The following is a 21,924-nucleotide window of genomic DNA, read 5'->3' as shown; positions in this document are numbered from 1 at the left end:
GCATACACCCCGTACGGTCCGCCACGCTTTGTTCACATCAAACTACCACACAATTCCTTGCGCTAGGCAGTTTGGCGTCACTACAAAGTTGTGAGTCGTGGTTTGAAGTTGTAATTTACGGGCTCAAAAACCTGCCTGGAACGCAGCATAACCTCCGCCCACAAGAATACGCAAAAAAGGGGGCGTGGTCTTGTTGCTCTCCCACGTGGAGAAGAGGAAGTGTTGCGTTCGGTTGCGTTTGTAGTGTGTTTGTCGCCATGTCGTCGAGACGCTGTTATTTTCATCCTGAAGTCAAATCACCTTTCTTTGGCCAGGGATGCTGTAGTTTGAGCGCGTTCATCTCCCCGTTATGGTAAGAGGCGTGACCTTTCCGGGCAACGTGCGCTAAGCTGCTGTCCAATCACAACACGGGAACCGCTGGCACAATCAGAACTCGTTACGTATTTCTGAAGGAGGGACTTCATAGAACAAGGAAATTCCTGGATGGAATTTCCTTTAATACAGAATGCACATCCTATGGGTGCAGTTAGTACTTGAGAAATACATTTATTCTGTATTTTAATCAGAAAGATACTGTAGATACAGTATGAGAGGGTAACACTTGAAATGAGCATTTGTTTAACTGAATGTGCTGTTACCTCGTCTGTTGTTTTTCCTGCATCCTTCTGCAACAAATGTGCACTGTGTCTTCCTAGAAAATATTAATTACTGATTACTAATATTCAAAATTTAAAGTAAAAATTTGCTTGAATTCATAGTCTATTCCTCCCCTTCTTTATTTCTGACAACAGCAGATTCACTGATAGGAGTCATGCTGACGCACAGTAGATACATTGAAAATAACAGTTAAAACGTCCCAAAATACATTAGATAGATAAATAAAAATGGTATTATGCTTACCTGAGTAAAGTCAAACTCCCAGTCCAGCGCAATATACAGTATAGTACTGTTTCCCTTCCCCCCCCCCCACATTTTAATAACAATTATGAATATAAATCAAACTGCAGATTTGACAACACCTAAAAAAGGCATATCCCGGTGTTTTACTGATTAAACTTATGTCCATTATTAATGTTGTGTTAAACCTGGTCATTTATTACTTACCATGAACATAATATTTCCACAGTCTGTAGTGTCGACTCTTCTGGGGCAGATGAAGCTAATTATAAATGTAAAATACGCAGGGCCGGTGTTTGCTATAGGCGAGCTAGGCGGTTGCCTAGGGCGACAAATGTGTTGGGGGCGCAGGCGCCCTCTAGTGGCGCCCTTAAACTTACTTCCCATTAAGCATTAAATTAAAACAAGCGAAATAAAACATACTGTTTATTAAACATGATCATCCTTGGGCGCCCCCTCAGCCGCACGTTTAATTACTTAACCTGATTATTAGATTGAATTGAAAGTGAATATTGTCTAGCACAGGCGTTCAGACGTTAGGTCAGGCAAGTGCTCATCACTGGCGCGTTCAGAAATGAAGCGGTCTAACGTTAAACCCTCGAGTGCACAGGGACGGAAAAAGAGAAAGGCAGACGATCAAAAGAAAGCCCAGTATAGAGGTAAGTCTTCTCATCTCAGCCATAAAGGTGTCAAACGAAATAAATTTACTTCGTATTATCGATATTATCAACTAATATTGGACGGCATTGGACGTTTTATTGCTGTCACTAAGCTATCACTAGAGCTAGTTATCTACATATTACTACGCATTTCACTGACAATAAGGAAATCCAGACGAGCCAAATTTTAATGCTGCGTCAATTTTGAAGGTGAATAGAAATGCCAGAAACAACTGTTCATCTTTTATTATTTAAGATAGGGATAGAGCTACAAGAACTTATATATTTTAATTTTGTAGTGGTAAGTTCAGTGTATCAATAATAGCACTTTTGTTTGTAGAGGGTATAGTTAATCCAGTTTATGGGTCATAATTTGCTTAAGTGTCTTTACAGGTGCTTGAGAGTTTTTGCACAGTTTATGGAGTTAATATTTGGTAAATATCCTTGAATATTTTTTCTAGCATTTGTGTATGACCAATTTATTGCAGTTGATCCTTCAAGTCTTAACTTTCTTGATTAAGTGTTGGAATGACTATAAAAGCATTTTTGTTTGTTCATCCATAGTTTGAGTCATAATTTGTTAAATATCCTCCAACTTTCTTTGAAGCATTTTTGTATGTGCAATTTATTAGAGTGTATCATTTAAGTCATAATTAGCTTTTTAAGTCTTGGAGTAACAATAGGAGCATTTTTATTTATATAGTTTTTATAAATACTTAACCCATTTGTGCCCAATTTTTTCTGAATGGCATGTTCTGCATTTATTTTCCCCAGGTTTTTATATTTTTTCTTGAAAATCGTATTTGAATCTGTGGCAACTATAGTTGGGCAAATATGTTTTATGCACCCCTTCAATGTCAAATATGAATAAGAGGAGAACATTTAGCATCTAACTCAAAATAACTGCTTTCAACAGATCAATCTTTATTCATAATCAAATTTATTATGTTTGACTAAGTATACTAAAAACTATAGATCTGTTGTAAGATGTGTTTCGTTTGGATGATTCTAGAGACCTTCATGATTATGTTGATATATATATGTCAACAAAAAATAAAACAAAACTCAATCTCGCCTAGGGCAACCAAAGAGCTAGAGCCGGCCCTGAAAATACGGTACACAAGACGTGGCTCTTTAAACAATTTACTACAGTAGGTAGCGATACTGTCGTTCGCTGATATTAAAGTTATTAACAAACCTACCGATTCTTATCGAATGCCAGGGTTTATTTACTCATAATGTCTATCAATGAACTAATTTGAGCTCTGCCGACATCAACACTGTTCACACGCTGCTGTCGCCCAGCCATCATCTGATTGGTTGCTGTCACTCTTTGGATGCTAGTGATACTGCCTACTTTGGCAGGTTGTCTGGCTGCTGCCGATTTTTTTTCTGAACCCCTGCTGACATTTGGGTGATTTTTCACTCTCTACTTCCTGTGAAGTGATGTATCGATGTTCCCTTCTTCCCTGCGCCGTTCGCAGTGCCCTTCGGACTGAACATGTTGGCTCCCTTTGGATTGGAATCTCACTTATGATGGCGGAATACCCTCTGAAGTCCACTTCGCAGTGCACTTACGGTCGAATGGAACGCACCCGTTAAAAGGTTCCACCCATAGACTGTTAGGTTCCACCCTAAAGTTCCTAGTTCAGGGGGAAAAACGCGCCAAAATACGGTGTCAAAATACAGCGAAACATGAACACGTTATATTGCACACTGTAAACACAATCAAAGCTTCAAAAAAACAGGAAAAACGGGACCTTTATTTCGCGGAATAAGTTTTGTGATCCAACAGGATGAGCAGATTTGGTAAGTGAGAAAAACGGCGCGATTTTATAAGTTGCCTAACTCAAATAGTTTGAAACGTCTAAATAGCTATTTTGTATTAAACAATTTACCGTCTGTCTGTTTTTTTATAATAGTAAATTAAGAAAACTTTGAAATATAGGCTAATTCGTTCTTTTATGCCCAGAGGTCCAGTTTGTGGATAGGAACGCAGCAGCCCTTATTCAAAGGGTTTCTTCATTGATGCCAATAGTAGATGAGCTAAAAAGTAAAGGCATGATACATCCTGAAAAATATGCAGAGATCAGAGCAAAAGATACCAACCAGGAAAAAATGAGAACGCTGTTTGAAGCACTAGAAGCCGGAGGACACCAAGTGAAAACTCATTTTTATTACGCACTGAAAAATCATGAACTATACCTCTTCAAAGACCTGGGTAAGATAATCTACTACAGTTGTTATTCATTTGACACCATAAACTCAAACCTGCATACATATGACCTGTCATGTTGTTGTTAACAGGTGAGAGGACTGAAAACCATCAGCCGAACCTGGAGGAGAACATGGTGCTACGGTGAACTGAACAGTGAGTGTCATTTCCATTGCATGGTTAAAGGGTTAGTTCACCCAAAAATGAAAATTCTGTCATTAATTACTCACCCTCATGTCGTTCGACACCCGTCAGACCTCCGTTCATCTTCAGAACACAAATGAAGATATTTTAGTGTAAATCTGATGGCTCTGAAAGGCCTCCATTGGCTCAATGGCACGGTTCACTCTCAAGACCCTTAAAAGGTACTAAAGACGTCGTTACAAAGTCCATCTCACTACAGTGGTTCTACAATAACTTTATGAATCGGCGAGAATAGTTTTTGTGCGCAAAAAAACCCTAAATAACGACTTATATAGTGATGACGATTTCAAAACACGGCATCATGAAGCTTCGAAGGGTTATGAATCAGCGACTTCATATGTATATAGCCTACTGTACATATAAGGAAAAATAAGTTTGCCTTTTTAGCACTATTTCAAACTATTTTAAATTATATTTGCTCACATTCATTTATATTCACTTGTGTGTGCTTGTATAAGTATCATTAAAAATATTAGGATGAAAGTTATTAACGTTTTTTAAAATTTCACATTTAAAGAAATCTAGTGTTTGATCATGTCTAAATGTATTCAAATGAAAAAACCTAGAAATTAGTAAGCAGTTATGATCTGCAATACTTTTTTGAGCAACTAGACAAGATACATGTATATTGATTAAAGAGCCACACAGACACCTATAGTGGGTAAACCATGGCATTACAAATGAAATTAATAATTTTTCCAGACACATAATGACTCTAATTTGCATTGGATTTCTACACTTTAACCTTAATTACTACACTAATTGTAATATAAATAAGAAAAAAAAGTATTTATTTTTTATTTAATTCATTAATGGACCATAATTATTGCACAAATAATAGGCCTATTTAGTACCAAAAGATCTCCTCAAAATATTCAATAAATATTATTAAACTAAAATATAGAACATTTATTTAATTGAAAAATAGTTAAGGTGTATGGTCACATTTGACCACCAATGAGTACAAGTGTGACCAATTAGTAAGGAATAGCTGAGGGCTAAATACAAGAAAAACATTCACATTAATGTTAAGATGTTGCATCTCCATCACTCTCCATAATAAAATGATACTATAAATGTGGTTGACGTAATAATCAATGTACAGTATGCTGTACTGTTTAACAAAACTTGCTGCAAACACCTGAATAGTGAAACTGTCGTCTATCCATTCCGAAGTGTCGCTCCGTGAAGCATGTGACCGTGCGCGCCGCCGCGAGATGAGAGCATGTCGCCTCTGGCTTTAACTGTTATGCCACATTGTTTGAATTCCGTATTAAAACTTAAAAAAAAATGTTAACGCTTAGACTTTGTTTCATAACAAAAGCAGGTTTGGCGTTTGAGAGCGAGAGACGTGCGTGAGTGACAGAGAGACGGAGGGAGAGCAGGGAAAGAAAGTGCAGCTGAACGAATACACGGAGTGTTTTAAATAGGGTAAAACATTTTTTTTTAAAAGAATAATGACAAGCAATATGTGGCGGCCGCTGTTGATTCTGTGGCGCACTGCGACAAATTAGTCTATCTGTGGGAAACACTGCTGTAGTGAGATGGACTTTGTAACGACGTCTTTAGTACCTTTTAAGGGTCTTGAGAGTGTAAAGTGCCATTGAGCCAATGGAGGCCTTTCAGAGCCATCAGATTTACACTAAAATATCTTCATTTGTGTTCTGAAGATGAACGGAGGTCTTACGGGTGTCGAACGACATGAGGGGGAGGAATTAATAACAGAATTTTCATTTTTGGGTGAACTAACCCTTTAAGATGTCAAATACTTTTTTTGTTAGCAATTTTCTCGCTGGAGAGCAAAGCAAACCTTTTATTGTACTTTTACAGATTGCTGATATTCTGTCCAAGACTTTACAGACCTAACATGGACAAAAGAGAGAAGATGCAGTCACATGCAGTTAAAGGAACAGTCTTCATTTAATATACCAGGATTTGTAGGCTGTGTTTGAAATGAATGAAAGTGACCTTTTTGAAACATTTGACCTTTGCGTTACATGGAAGAAAATGTCAGGTTTTTAGGTGAACTTTTTTAAGCCATAAGAATGTGTATGCTGTTCATTGTTAAAAAGCCAATATTTTATACACCATCATCCATATTTATTCGACTTTTATTTTTTATATGAATAAATATATTCAAATGAAAGTGTTTGTATTAATAAAAATTGTTTTTTTTTTAAAAGAAATAACGAATGATTTTACAGTGCTTGCAAAGTAAATAGATGTGAGATTAAACTTTGAAAATCATCCACTGACGTACATCAATGATGTCACAATGCCATATACTTGCCTTTCTGTAATTTAGAGCTGCTTTTATGCCTTTGATTGCCTTTATGCTGTTTATTTCCTTTCACGACACATTGAAATGACTGTGCATCTGTTTTTACATTCAGAGGATTCTCTTCTTGATAAATTGATAACTTTGTGAATTGTGAATTGGTTTACACAGTATTTTTGTAATTAAACAATCTTACCTGACAAATTACTATTGAATATTCTGGACTGATTTATCTCTAGAAGTTTACAAGGACGAACGAAGCAGCTTCATCTGGTACCTTTAGATTTCTGTCTCTCTCATTTGCATGAATGTGCACAGCTAAGTTGAACTACCCTTTACTTATGAGCGAGGTTAACCTCAAACTCTGTGTGTGAGTGGAATAAAATAAAATGGCCTGATGGCCTTAAAGGGTTAGTTCACCCAAAAATGAAAATTCTGTCATTAATTACTCACCCTCATGTCGTTCGACACCCGTCAGACCTCCGTTCATCTTCGGAACACAAATGAAGATATTTTAGTTGAAAGCTGATGCTGAGAAAGGCTTCAGATAGGCCTCCATTGGCATTCAGTACATTTACACTCACAAGACCCATAAAAGGCACTTAAAACGTCGTTACAAAGTCCATCTCACCACAGTGACTCTACAATAATCTTACGATGCGACAATAGTTTTTGTGCGCAAAAAAAAAAAATCTAAATAACACCTTTATCCAACTTGTTCTTGTCTTCCGTGTGTGCCTCCACGACGCATGCGCGAGAATATGACGTAGCGCCGGGGTTCGGGAATCCATGAAATGCGCACTTTAGCCCCATTTTGAGAACTACGCCGAGACCTAAAGCACGATCAATGTAGAATCCAACAGCTTAGACACGCGCGTCTTCCTCTGCTTGTAAACAAATCGCTTCTGGTTCATGTGTCCGAACGCCGGATCTGCGTCATATTCTCGCGCATGCGTCCTACCCTAATCCTATAGTAAGTACATGTAGTCAATATTACACAGTAGTTAAAAGTGTAACCCTTTATTTTAAGTTTAAGTTATTACACTGCAACTATAAATGTAAGTGCCGAGTAATATTTAGTAACATACTTATTATAGGGTTAGTTGCATGTAATCAGGCATAATTTACTGTTACTATGATAAGTACATGTAATATGCAACAAGAACACCATAAGATCAAGCGTTACCAAAAAAAGTATAACCAAATTTTGTAATAAGAGTTTATTAAAGGGCTCAGGATTGATTCAAAAATGATCCAACATGAAATGGATATTTTAGTTCCCAAGAAATGCATAAATTCACTTGCTCCCAGAAAGGACAAACATTTGCAATTGGTGTCAAAATACTAGATACTAGCAACGCTATTTATGAAATAATTTAGGAGAATTACTACTGTCAGGACAGACTTGTGTAGGACAACTAAGGATTTAAGACATTGCAACACTACTTTTGACATAAACCGGATTCAGTAGAGTCTTATTTGATCCCATTAATATGTCAAAAAAAGAATCCTGTGCACATTGTGTAGCACTTTTACTTTAATAAAGTAAATAGAGTATGTGCATTAAATCCCACAAGTTTTATATTGAGTTTATATGCACTTCCATACACCGATATAAGACTGTTGTGCCAATATAACTACAATCTCTTCCTATACGCTCCCAATCTCTGCTGTAAAACCATAATAAAAGACCGTCTTTATTGGTCGTTCTGCTTTAAAGAACCGCATCTTGTGAATTATGGTTAAAAACAGCCATTCAGTCGTGAAAAGCATTTCAATTGACACTTTAATTGAATGCAAATAAGCAAACGGGATTCCTCCACATCGACAGAGCAAATGAAACACGGACGCGGAGCTCATGTCTTGCAGCTTTAATACTGAAAGTGTTGTAAAATGATGAACCAGGATAGATTGCATATCATACAAATGTTCCATGGACATGTGACCATCGATAAGCCAACTGGCTTCAGACTTGTGCATTTCCTTCATAATCAGAAGCCCTGAACCCAGAGTCCCGGTTTTCCCGATGTTGTTTATTTCATTGCATGGATTACGAGAGCCAATGAGAGACACTGTTAGCCGTGACACACATCATCATCAGCAGAGGAGGAGCAAACCGATGCCCATCTCTCCCAAACGTCACCACCGGCCCGAGGGACAGGCGGAGAAGAGAACAAAAAAACAAAAACCTGAACGAAAAAACAAAAAAGTCGACGACATGACCGCTGAAATCATCGCTCTACTGCATTCGAGCTCAACCAACACGAGTCCATTTCAGTCCGATCCGTCTCAGAGAGGGAGAAAAGAGCCAGACCGACCCTTAAATCAGCTTCCGGTTGGATCGACAGACACACGAGTTGTGACAAAACAACTATAACTGATCTCGTAAGGGAGAAAAGCACAATTTCTACACCAGAAATTCTTAAAGAACTACGATGGATGACGGTTAGTTTCATTTCACACCCCTAAATCCCCCCCGCATCCGCTCAAGATGAGGGTTTGTGAAGCCGTTGGCCCTTTTTGAGGTGACACACACACACACACACACTGGACGCTCGGCCCGCTTGAAGACTGAGATATTAGGTCCAGACGGCTCAGAGGCCCAACACGGACTCAAGTCACATGACCATTCTTTGTTCAAAATAGGGAAAAGGGCCAAAAATTCTAGATGTGGAGTTCCAGGTGCAGTTTTTTTAAATCCTCAGTAGATGGGCTGTTTTACAGGGTTAAGGCTTCGCTCGCTCTCTCAGGCCGAGTTCAGGAGGTCCTGGATGGCCTTCTGCTGCGTCTCATTGAGGGCCGATACACACTGCGTCCACAGGCCTCCAGAAACCTGAAAACACAAAGAACAGTCACACATTTGACTCGGAAACACCATGCAAATTCTGCTCGGGTCAATCCAGAGCGAAAAAGAAAAAAAATTACGGCTCAACTAGGAGATGCATGTGTATTTTAGGGCTGCATCTATTTTTTTGTCGATTATTTTTCCAGATTAATCTGATTATTGTATTTCAAAGAGGGTAGTGAATTAGTACATTAACATGAAATCAATGAATGACAATATTAATTGTATTTCAGGAAGGGTAGTGTACTTATCCCATTTTATAATGAAATATATGAAGCATTTTGAACATTGTGTAACTAATGATATTATTCATCATAAAATGTATACAGAGAATGCCTAATTAGGAAATGTTTACTATAATTAGGGTTGGGTATCGTTTGGGTTTTTTCCGATACCGGTGCCAAACCGATACTTTTAAAACGGTACCGGTGCCTAAACGGTGCCTGAACCGATACTTTAAAAAAAGAGCCACAAAACGAGGTGGATGAGATTAAAGAATGGCTTTTTATAGATTTTTTTTAATTATTATTTAAATTGAACAATTTATTACAAGTTTAAAGTATACTTAAATATGTAAATATAAATAAATACAAAACACAATTTGCATAAATTCACAGTAAAACTAAAGCCACCTAACCCAACTACAATAGGCCTAATTTAACTCTAAATACAGTAATAACAGCAGTAGTCTGTTTTCTTGGTATGCTACGAACCAGCTTCAAGCTTTAGCTTTATTTTGCAGAAATATGACCATATTCTCTGGCTAAATATTTTAGAGCGCATCACCTTATTGTTTCCATGGAGACGCGTTATGCTTCTCACATGACACACAGCTACTACAATAGCGCTGTATGACAGCTCACTCAGCTGTATCGGGTTTATTTCGCTTTTTCTTTTTTAATCAAAATATTCACAAACTTTCTAACTATGTCATGAACTATCTGATATTCTGATTTTCAAATATGTGTGTGAGTAAATGTGTGTTAGTTGATCTATACTGCGCGATGGGCGGCGCCACGTTAGTTTGCGCCTCAGAGAATCGGATCTGTCGGATTTACATCACATACATGTATCTTCATCTCACGAAATACATGAAAGTAAGTGACGTGCTGAACTGGGAGAAGAATAGAGTAAACTGTATAGTCACTATACGTATCTGATGTGAATAAAACACTTAGTCAAGTTATCTTAACTGTCTGAAAGGATTGTTTTTGCCGCTTCCATAGACATCATTGTGTATTTTTTGCTAGTACTTATGAGCATTTAAATGTCTGAAACCTAAAATAAACATGTGGATGAAAACACTGAATAGTTGTGATGTGACGAGCGCTGCGTGTCTGTCTCTGGCTCAGCGCCGGCCAAAGCGCGAAAGCACGTTTGATTTTAAGTGGCACCGAAATGAGGCACCGAAATCTGCGTTCTGATTCGGTCTGGTACATACCGGTCATAAAGGTACCGGTGCCATATTGGCACCGGGTTTCGGTACCCAACCCTAACTATAATAGGTTGTTAATTACCATAGTCGAGTATAGATTTACTTATTGATTTGTGTCAATAGTAAACGAAAATGCACTTGTATTAATCTGCAAAAGCTTCACATACAGGAGCTTTCAGCATAGTGTTAATGTAGAACTAGTCGTCTATTTTGAAGATGTGCATAAACAACGACTAAAGCTGCCAGAAGTTTTTGCCCAAACTTCAAAGACACATTTAAATGATTAAAACTAGAGGCATATCTTAACTTTAATCATGTAAACTACCTATATACAGCATAGGGCTGTACGATTAATCGAAAAATAACCGAAACCGACATTCAGAACCTCTAACCGACATATTTTTCCCATGTCGGTTATTTCGGTTTTCACGTGACTCCGCCCCGTCAGTCACATCAAGTGCAGTTTGAAGGCACACAGAGATGCAGGAGCAGTTATCTGTTCAAAGATTTAAATGATTAAAACTAGAGGTATACATGTTAACTTTAATCATGTAAACGACCTATATACAGCATGTTATTATGCATATGTTTGGGACAGAGCGGAACCCGGTCGCATTTGCAGCAGATATATGCAGCCCATAATAAAGCAAAGCACGAGACGCACTGGGGTCGGAGAAGAACCGGAAAATGTGACCAATTGTGTCTGTATTTGCAATCAACACGCCACGGTTCAGCTGCGCGAGACGAGAGGGAGCAGAAGCCGCCATTATTCTAGATCTGTTCTATACTAGAACGTAAATAATGTGACGTGTCGACGCAGCCCTAGTGTTTTTGTTCTGAAACGGTCTAAAAAGGGTGACTTTTTACAACAATGTTATTTACTATAACACTAAAAAGATCTAGTAAAATACAAATCTCTCTCATTCAAAGAACACAAGATAATGATTTAAAAAGGCAACAATACAGCAAAATTAAATTCTCTATGAGGGTGACTAAAATCAGATGGATCATTGCATACACTGAACATACAAAATAAAAAGTAATATTGTGAAATATTAATACAACTCAAAATACTGGTTTTCCATTTTAATACTTTCAAATATAAATGTATTTCTGTGATGAAATGCATGAAACTCACATGGTCCTTCAGAAATCATTCTAATATGCTGAAAACTCACAAATAAATTATAGTTTAACCTCTTAAGTTTGCCCCTATTTTTGAGAATTTTCTAAAAATGACATACCCAACTGAAAATGTCTGCAGCTCTTAAACCATATGGACTATATTTATAAACCTGGTCTGCGTCCCAATTCGCCTACTTATACTACGTCCTAAAAGTATGTACTCTTTTTGTGAAGAAAAAGTACATACTTTTGAGTGTGTAGCAGAAGAGTATGCAAGCTTTGGGACATACTACTTCGTCATCTTTAAAGGACTCTGTTACGTGCGTCCCGTCACCCTTTAAACTGTCAATCATCGTCACAGTTAAAATCCCCCACTTTAAATTTAATTTCCTACCGTATCGGAGAGAAATGTAGTCGCTCGTTGATCTGCCTTTCGTGGGTCTTTAATGCAGAGACTCCTCTCATGTGTTTGCAAAGTTAATGGCCAAACGTATCATTACAGAAGTTCTCAATGCTGCTGCAGGTGAAATATAATGTGGATAATATTGAATAAATATCTTTTCGTCAGGTTAAATACTGATAATTGCTCACTCAAACCACTTTATCTAATCCTCTCCACTTAACCGTCAGACTCGCGTAACCGTCATGTTTGTAGTTTTTAACACTTTTTATCCGCGTTTGTAGTTCTAATCGAATCCTCGTCCATCTCGCAATGGGTTGTGGGCAATATCAGCCGTTAGAGTGCGCATCGATCTGCACTTCAGATTCTGACCGGAAATAGTAAACCATCCGGGAATCTTTGGAATACTCTTTTCAACATACTACGATTTGGGACATACTAATTCTTTTTTCGAGTACTATTTAGTACGGATAGTATGCGAATTGGGACGCAGCACTGGTCTTATTTTAAACAAGACACCGGAGATGTTACCCAAGAGTCATAACTCAAAGTAGTATGGGAAGCGAGTAAAATAAGGCAATATACATGTAAGGAACTCACGGTTTTTTAAATTGTAATTCACTTAGGGAAAAATGTATGAGACTTGAATGTTAAGGGCCTGAAAATAATCTAAATATAAAACTGAATGTCTGATCACGTTGATTCAAATTTGAGGATGATACTTTTATGTCAAGAAAAAAAGTCTAGACGTCCTTTCAAAAAGTACATTTATTTCAGAACATTTGTAATTGTAAAGAGTAGTTTTTCATTCAAATCCATCTGCTAATTATAACTGATATACAGTTACTGAAAAACTAAAGCAACTATTTACAGAATTTACAAAGTGTAAAAAACTCAATTTAGTTGATAAAACAGTCTGTCATAGAGTCTGCGCGCTCCTATCTGGTGTGTGCGTAAATGGAGAAGCGTGTGCCGATTGGTGAATGTGAAAGATGTAACTAGCATTTTCTGTTGACATAAAATTGTGCAAGATGAGGCCTTTTGATTGGTAACTACGTCCATTCATCAAAACTTTATTGGCCTTTATCCAACTAAAACCATGGGTGCAATGATTGACAGCTCGAGAGCCAGTAATGTGCTTCCTGTATATAATGCGTCATGAGAAAGCCTGAAATTGAAGGAGAGAGACGAAGGGAGGGCTTAACAATAGTGGAAGAGTCCAAGCTTGCAGGGGAGATCACCAGAAACTGATTAGAATTGATATTTCATTGAAAATGGACATGATTGATTAACTCGAACTCAAAACGCTCATTCAAACAAAGGAGGATTTTTTGTCATTTTGGATTAAAAAGTGTGATGCATTTTGAAGAGTGGACCCTTACACTGACATGTGGGTGTTTCTTGTTTTCGTCCGATCAGAAACACATTACTCTTTTCATCTCCTATCGTTATTATATTCATGTATATTCACCCTTTCCTCTCTGGTGAATTTATTGCAAAGTTCAGAACGTGAATCGTGAGTGTTTTAGCTTTAAAATGATGCATAGTTTGTGATGGTTGATTGAATATTTTTTATAAAACAAAAGTAGATAAAAGTACAAACACGCCCACTTGTGTCAACCCCCCCGCTCCGGTGCGGGTTAACAAGTTTAGGTATATTAAAATAGAAACCACTTTTGAATTGTACTAATATTTCACAATTAATATTTTTGATCAAATAAATGCAGACTTGATGAGCATAGAAACTTTTCAAAAACATTAAAAATAAATGTTTTCAAACTTGACGGTACAGAAAAATCAGACCTTTGATGTTCAATACGTCTTGATAAATGTGCATTTTAAAATTAAAGGATCCATTAGGGCTGCTCGATTATGGAAAAAATCATAATCACGATTATTTTGGTCAATATTGAAATCACGATTATGTAACACGATTATTTCACATGACTTTGGGAATGTGTTGCATTTATTAAAAATACACCTTTCAACAATTCAATTGAAATTGTAACATTTGTTGTACTTTTTGAACTATTAAAATAAATAATATAACATATATTCAAATCAAAGTATAAAAGTATTCACGTAAAAATGATAACCACAAATAAATAAGATCAACAATATGGTTCGGCTAGATATGCTTTTCAGGTACGTCTAACATTAGTTTTCAGGTACAGAAATGTATCAAAAGTAAAATAACATTGCATATTTAAGTGCATAAATTAAAGATTAATTCTATTAAACTTACAAAAGCTATTCAATCAAGAGCGGTGAGTGATGTCCTTGTCTTTTGTTGTTTGACATTAAACAGACGGAAGTAAAGGCTAATGCCCCTTTAAGAGGATATGCGTCGTCTTTCTCGACTGTATAAAGTTCACTTAAGGCATATTCAGACTATGTCTGCTAGGATACTCATCAATATGGACATGTTGACATACGTTTTGTGTGAGTTTGTCCGTTCAAGAGCAAGACTTCAAAGAGAACTCAATATTTGCGCGCTGTGAGACGCACATTTTCTCACAGCGCGCGCGTCTTCTCATTCGCATCTTCTGGCACTAAACCCGGGTGAAGACGGCGAAATGGCAGCACTCGCATGCATTGAACAAAGTTTACAAAGAGAGAATTATTTGAAAAATATGAAGGAAAAAAAGGACGTTTACACGGCACCCCTGCTCTCCTCAGTTTTTGTTTCTTTATTAGATTGTCATAGGTCACTGTGTTTTTTCAAGTGGTTAAACAAATTCGTGATGTTCCCTTGCGTTGCAGTCACTACCAAATACCATGTAGCAAATCTTGCACGTAGCATGTTTCTGCTCGTCGTCTGATTCCTCGAAGCCAAACTGTTCCCAGACAACGGAGTTGGTTTTGCCTTTTTTGCTCACCAAACGCTGCTGTAACTGCCCTGCTTCTGCCATCTTTACTCGCGCCAAGTTTTTAAATTCCAGCGGATGATGTGCACACGAGTCACGAGACTCACGAACTGAGAGAGATTGTGGCTTCGGGAGGGGCGGATGTTTCATTCAGAACGCAAGACAAAATAAGACTGTTCTTGCAAAACTGAACATGGCAAAATAATCGTTTTTTCTCGATTGTACTATTTTGGTGATCGTTGGGAGGCAAAATCGAAATCGAAATCGAAATTCGATTAATTGCACAGCCCTAGGATCCATCATGTTGAATTGCTTTCATTTTAAATATTTAATGCATAAAACAATAATCCAGGGGGTTTGTTTAATCATCTGTAAGCACCAATATAAAACCAGACTTAATATAAAACAAATTAATATAATTAAAAAGCATAATGCTTATCCGGTGCTGAAAGCATTTTTATTTATTTAGCAAAAATTAGAATTTTGCCATTGTGCATCAATCTGAGGTTGTGTCTATAATTGTTCATATTATATAACATGAAACTCACTTGTACTTGACGAATAACATTGGCCAATCGTTTGCTGCAGCCGTCGTCTCCTTTAATCGATTCATTGGCAACGCCATCAGCGATTATGGTGAAGATCTTGGGAAGGTTCGTATTATCAGGTCCGAGAACGATGGGATTGTTACTGCAGGAAGAAAACGGACATTAAACTCCAACTGCAAGCCTGCATCCAAAACTCCCAGAGTTCACATCAGGCACTCACCTTTCAATAAGGTCACAGAGATAGTTCAACGTGTGGACAGCTTCCTCTTTATCCTCGTTGAGTGGCAGCCAGGACAGCCAATGAGGGAGGACTTCAGTGACGTTGACGCACTCTGGGCGGTACTTCATGACTTTGGCCACAGCAGAGATGCAGTTTTCGGTGGCGTTGACGTTCTCTTTAGCTCTGGAGTCTGCAGACTGGATCACACCCACGAGCAGCGGGACGGCCTCTGAAAGAGCAACGACAACATGCTTTAATATAAACACTGATGTAGGGCGCCATGATGTCCACAATGCAGAAAACAGAGGGAATCAGTCACCAATGGAACCAACTGTAAATAACAGAATTTGGGAATATAATGGAAAGGATAATTGTGTATATTAAAAACTCTTAAATGCATGGTTTTTAAACGTCTGAAACCTAAAATAAAACATGTCTTGTACAACTATTCTGTGTTTTCAAACAAGCGCTAAGCACGTCTGCATCTGGCTCAGTGCGACTGCACAAATGATGCTTTTAGGGCTTCATGAAGTAAAAATTCAAATGAAGTTGTTAAATAGCATCGGTTCCCTTACACTGTAGCCAAATAGTATCGGTTCCATTACACTGTAGCCAAATAGTATCGGTTCCCTTACACTGTAGCCAAATAGTATCGGTTCCCTTACACTGTAGCCAAATAGTATCGGTTCCCTTACACTGTAGCCAAATAGTATCGGTTCCCTTACACTGTAGCCAAATAGTATCGGTTCCCTTACACTGTAGCCAAATAGTATCGGTTCCATTACACTGTAGCCAAATAGTATCGGTTCCCTTACACTGTAGCCAAATAGTATCGGTTCCCTTACACTGTAGCCAAATAGTATCGGTTCCCTTACACTGTAGCCAAATAGTATCGGTTCCATTACACTGTAGCCAAATAGTATCGGTTCCCTTACACTGTAGCCAAATAGTATCGGTTCCCTTACACTGTAGCCAAATAGTATCGGTTCCCTTACACTGTAGCCAAATAGTATCGGTTCCCTTACACTGTAGCCAAATAGTATCGGTTCCCTTACACTGTAGCCAAATAGTATCGGTTCCCTTACACTGTAGCCAAATAGTATCGGTTCCCTTACACTGTAGCCAAATAGTATCGGTTCCCTTACACTGTAGCCAAATAGTATCGGTTCCCTTACACTGTAGCCAAATAGTATCGGTTCCCTTACACTGTAGCCAAATAGTATCGGTTCCCTTACACTGTAGCCAAATAGTATCGGTTCCCTTACACTGTAGCCAAATAGTATCGGTTCCCTTACACTGTAGCCAAATAGTATCGGTTCCATTACACTATAGCCAAATAGTATCGGTTCCATTACACTGTAGCCAAATAGTATCGGTTCCATTACACTGTAGCCAAATAGTATCGGTTCCATTACACTGTAGCCAAGTAGTATCGGTTCCATTACACTGTAGCCAAGTAGTATCGTTTCCATTACACTGTAGCCAAGTAGTATCGTTTCCATTACACTGTAGCCAAGTAGTATCGTTTCCATTACACTGTAGCCAAATAGTATCGGTTCCCTTACACTGTAGCCAAATAGTATCGGTTCCCTTACACTGTAGCCAAATAGTATCGGTTCCCTTACACTGTAGCCAAATAGTATCGGTTCCATTACACTGTAGCCAAGTAGTATCGGTTCCATTACACTGTAGCCAAGTAGTATCGGTTCCATTACACTGTAGCCAAGTAGTATCGTTTCCATTACACTGTAGCCAAATAGTATCGGTTCCATTACACTGTAGCCAAGTAGTATCGGTTCCATTACACTGTAGCCAAGTAGTATCGGTTCCATTACACTGTAGCCAAGTAGTATCGGTTCCCTTACACTGTAGCCAAATGGTATCGGTTCCATTACACTGTAGCCAAATGGTATCGGTTCCATTACACTGTAGCCAAATAGTATCCGGTTCCATTACACTGTAGCCAAATAGTATCCGGTTCCCTTGCACTGTAGCCAAATAGTATCGGTTCCCTTACACTGTAGCCAAATAGTATCGGTTCCCTTGCACTGTAGCCAAATAGTATCGGTTCCCTTACACTGTAGCCAAATAGTATCGGTTCCCTTACACTGTAGCCAAATAGTATCGGTTCCCTTGCACTGTAGCCAAATAGTATCGGTTCCCTTACACTGTAGCCAAATAGTATCGGTTCCCTTGCACTGTAGCCAAATAGTATCAGTTCCCTTACACTGTAGCCAAATAGTATCGGTTCCCTTGCACTGTAGCCAAATAGTATCGGTTCCCTTACACTGTAGCCAAATAGTATCGGTTCCCTTACACTGTAGCCAAATAGTATCGGTTCCCTTACACTGTAGCCAAATAGTATCGGTTCCCTTACACTGTAGCCAAATAGTATCGGTTCCCTTGCACTGTAGCCAAATAGTATCGGTTCCCTTACACTGTAGCCAAATAGTATCGGTTCCCTTGCACTGTAGCCAAATAGTATCGGTTCCATTACACTGTAGCCAAATAGTATCGGTTCCATTACACTGTAGCCAAATAGTATCGGTTCCCTTGCACTGTAGCCAAATAGTATCGGTTCCATTACACTGTAGCCAAATAGTATCGGTTCCCTTACACTGTAGCCAAATAGTATCGGTTCCCTTGCACTGTAGCCAAATAGTATCGGTTCCATTACACTGTAGCCAAATAGTATCGGTTCCCTTGCACTGTAGCCAAATAGTATCGGTTCCCTTGCACTGTAGCCAAATAGTATCGGTTCCCTTGCACTGTAGCCAAATAGTATCGGTTCCCTTGCACTGTAGCCAAATAGTATCGGTTCCCTTTCACTGTAGCCAAATAGTATCGGTTCCCTTACACTGTAGCCAAATAGTATCGGTTCCATTACACTGTAGCCAAATAGTATCGGTTCCATTACACTGTAGCCAAATAGTATCGGTTCCCTTACACTGTAGCCAAATAGTATCGGTTCCATTACACTGTAGCCAAATAGTATCGGTTCCCTTACACTGTAGCCAAATAGTATCGGTTCCATTACACTGTAGCCAAATAGTATCGGTTCCCTTACACTGTAGCCAAATAGTATCCGGTTCCATTATATTGTTAAATTGTATAACAGTCTAAAGGCATGTCTAATTGAAACAAATGAGACTAGCTATAATTTAACAAAACAGAATAGCTATAATTTAACAAAACAGAATATCCAGAAAAAGAAAAACCGAAAAGCATTTGGAAGCAAATGTAGGTCTCTATGAAGTCACACTTAAACTAAAGCAAGAATGGACATTGCACCTGTGAAGGCAGGCCTGTAGTTCTCTCCTCCAAACTGAGCCATGACGCCGACGCCATAAGCGGCCGCCTGTCTCACCTCCGGGCTGGTGTCACAGAGCGACTGCATCATGGGCCGCAGGAAGCACTCCGCATATTTGAAGGAAGCTGGGCTGCAGTGTTCGACAATGTCATCGAATATGCACAGACCCCACTGTCTGTCCGCCCAGGGTCTGTGTGGACACTGTCAGGAACGCAACACAAGGAGAAAGAGTTTATAACAAGCAGAGTTTAACTACGTGGATCTGAAGACTGAACGAGTTCACTCACAATCAGATTGACAATGAACTGCAGCAGCTGCTCGAACCACGGAAGAACCTTCTCTCTGTAACTGCTGAAGATCGAGTGCAGGATGTCCGACACCTTGGTCAGGATGTAAACGTCATTCTCATCCTAAAACACACAAGAGAGGCATGGAGGTTAAGAGGAGCTTTAAAACGAGTGCAAACAATCATTCATTCAAAAAGCTGTGTGAGATGAGCAGCTCACCTCATCTTGTAAAGTCTCCTCGACCTGCTCGTCATAGTCTTCATCTTGTCGTTTGGCTGTTGAGAACAGATACAATTAGCAACTTCATTACACTGAAGACCGGAGTAATGATGCTGAAAATTCAGCTTTGCATTACAGGAATAAATTACATTTGACCATATGTTCACATAGAAAACAATATTTAGTAGGGCTGGGTAAAAAAAAAAAAAAACGATGAATCGATTCTCACTTTTACAAAACAAAAGTATACAAAAAATTGACTTATCGATTCTTGGGATTTAAGAATCGATAAGTCTATGTTTTTGAGTTTCGTAAAAAAAAAAAAATACCGTTTTGGCGCTGTGGCGTGAGATCGCTCAGCTCTAGAGAACCGGCAGCACTGAGCAAACATGAACGGATCTTCTCTTCCGCCTTAATACCAGTAACAGCGCAAAATAAACACGAATGAGCTTCTGAAAGTGTTTTAAAAGATTCAGGACAACTTACCGAAATCAATGTCACGTAACGTCAATTACCTCAGAAAAAAACATATCCAGTGTCCATAAACTCGTTAGTCAGCTAAAAAAAATTAACTCTAGAGGAGCATTTTGCTAATTATATGCACCACATTACATAGGATATTCACTGTCAAGGTTCTTAAATATTTAATAATTCTGGCAAGTTATGACAGCCACCCTTTAAAATGTTTATATTTCAAAAAAACTAATTAGAGTACAATTATGATTATGATTAATTATTAAAGATGATTATGTAATTGTAAAGTTATTATAACTTATTATATATATAAAAAAACTGTGTCATTTAAAGGTAGGGTAGGTAAGAATGATCTAAAACACATGTCCAAATTTGTTTAAACTATCTTTATATGTCAATACATAATTAAAATGTAAGTACTCTGAAAAAGAGAGTCTAAAAATCGAGTGACTCTAGACTTTTTAATCTGCAATAAACACCGCTCATTATTTTCGTTCGGGACGAAACAAGTGATTGGCTTGGGCGCCTGTCACTCTCTCTCGTTACCATGGCTACCGCCGCTTTTGCTCCAGGATCTGCCCACATGCGCCCCAGTGTTGCCGAGTCGGGCTACTTCTACACTGTAGGCTGTTTTTCATGTCCGCGGGTTGAAGCGACCCCAATTATGTGATATTTTGCCTCGGGATTTACGAATTTTAGCAGGCAGCCCTACCAAAAAGGCACATATTTTACCCCCCAAATGTGATTTTTACCGGAGAAACACGATTGGGCTTGTTTTGGGCTAGTTTTGAGTAGCAATTGGGCGGATTTTGTTGTGAAAACCTGGCAACCCTGGCGCACCCGTTTGAGTTCACGAGGCTGTATTTCTGCTGGACAGGTAATCTTTCATTTTGATTATACATTTTTTTGGTTTATTTTTTCATGAAGCATGTCTCACTAGCACACGTAGCTGCCTAATATAGCTAACATAACATTACTTAGCATAAAGTTACAATGTCATACACTTAGTGAACCATTAGTAGAGATGATAAATACTCAATATGCCTAGCTCAAGTTGATCGCTGTCGTGTTGAATTTTGCAAAATGTAACTAGATAACAAAATGCATGTGTAAAAGCTAGTACACCGCATCCAGGAACTTTTTTTAGAACTAAGTTAGCTTTAGCTACTACCCTCTGTCTAAACTCTTTTACCATGTTCACCGGGAACTTTACCTGCACGTTTATTTCGGCCCTTGGTTTGTTTTTATATACTCTACTAATGTTTACTGATGTTTTTATCTTGTATCTGTGTGTGTCGTAGACACTGTGTTGTGTATTTTAAACTTTACCAGTATCGTTATTCTAGCTTGATAGTGAGTACTAAAAGACATCTTATTTGTTTATATTCATAATGATAAAGTTATATTTTTTATTACATGTGATTCTGACATGTCACTACATGCACTTCTTCTCCACTCGCCTCGGGTAAATAATGCGTCTTTCAGCTGAGCTGATCGTGGTCGGCGTGGCGCGTTCATGTGTTTTGGGGGCGTGGCTTTGGAAAGAGCCCAGAAGGCAGAAGGTGGAGTGAATGGAAATAATGAGCTGTCTTTAAAACAGTCGTGAGAGGTCTACAGGCACTCAATTTTCATACTTTCTTTTTCAGAGTACTTACAGTTTAATTATGTATTGATATATAAAGAAAGTTTAAACAAATTTGGACAAAATTAACCAAATCTTACCCACCCTACCTTTAAGTGTTTGTATACAAATTAATTAATTTTTACCTTTAATTAGTAGGCTAATGTAGTATCAACTGACTCCCATAGTTTACAACATTAGTTCAGAAATTTGTTTTCCTTGAAAAATTCTTCCATGTATCATACCTGATACATATCCAAAATAATCATATTGAATGCTTGTGAATCGAATTGTGAAGTTTGTCTCAATACCCAGCCCTA

At 38.3% G+C, this 21,924-nt stretch overlaps 1 protein-coding gene and 1 long non-coding RNA gene across 3 annotated transcripts in view; one reads left to right on the top strand and one right to left on the bottom strand.

Moving 5' to 3' along the window:
* The first annotated feature begins 3,046 nt into the window (after positions 1-3,046).
* Positions 3,047-7,266, top strand: LOC307123713. The gene is made up of 4 exons (XR_013816197.1): positions 3,047-3,365; positions 3,529-3,777; positions 3,864-3,927; positions 5,806-7,266. It is a non-coding gene; the product is annotated as an uncharacterized lncRNA (long non-coding RNA).
* An 843-nt stretch (positions 7,267-8,109) lies between these two features.
* The window catches only part of kpnb3 (karyopherin (importin) beta 3), a 39,609-nt gene continuing 25,794 nt past the window's right edge, over positions 8,110-21,924 (bottom strand). For both annotated transcript variants that reach the window (XM_079812365.1, XM_079812366.1), the window contains exons 21-26: positions 19,510-19,565; positions 19,291-19,413; positions 18,985-19,204; positions 15,694-15,922; positions 15,474-15,615; positions 8,110-9,086 (exon numbers count right to left, since the gene is read on the bottom strand). In XM_079812365.1, coding sequence (XP_079668491.1) covers positions 9,000-9,086; positions 15,474-15,615; positions 15,694-15,922; positions 18,985-19,204; positions 19,291-19,413; positions 19,510-19,565 — 857 coding nt within the window. In that variant the 3' untranslated portion in view covers positions 8,110-8,999. The remainder of the gene's footprint in view (positions 9,087-15,473; positions 15,616-15,693; positions 15,923-18,984; positions 19,205-19,290; positions 19,414-19,509; positions 19,566-21,924) is intronic.

The sequence above is a fragment of the Gobio gobio genome (assembly GCF_949357685.1).
Source record: "Gobio gobio genome assembly, chromosome: 3".
Classification (NCBI taxonomy): Eukaryota; Metazoa; Chordata; class Actinopteri; order Cypriniformes; family Gobionidae; genus Gobio; species Gobio gobio.
Note: the sequence above shows the minus strand (reverse complement) of the source record. Positions and strands in the feature narration are given on the sequence as shown.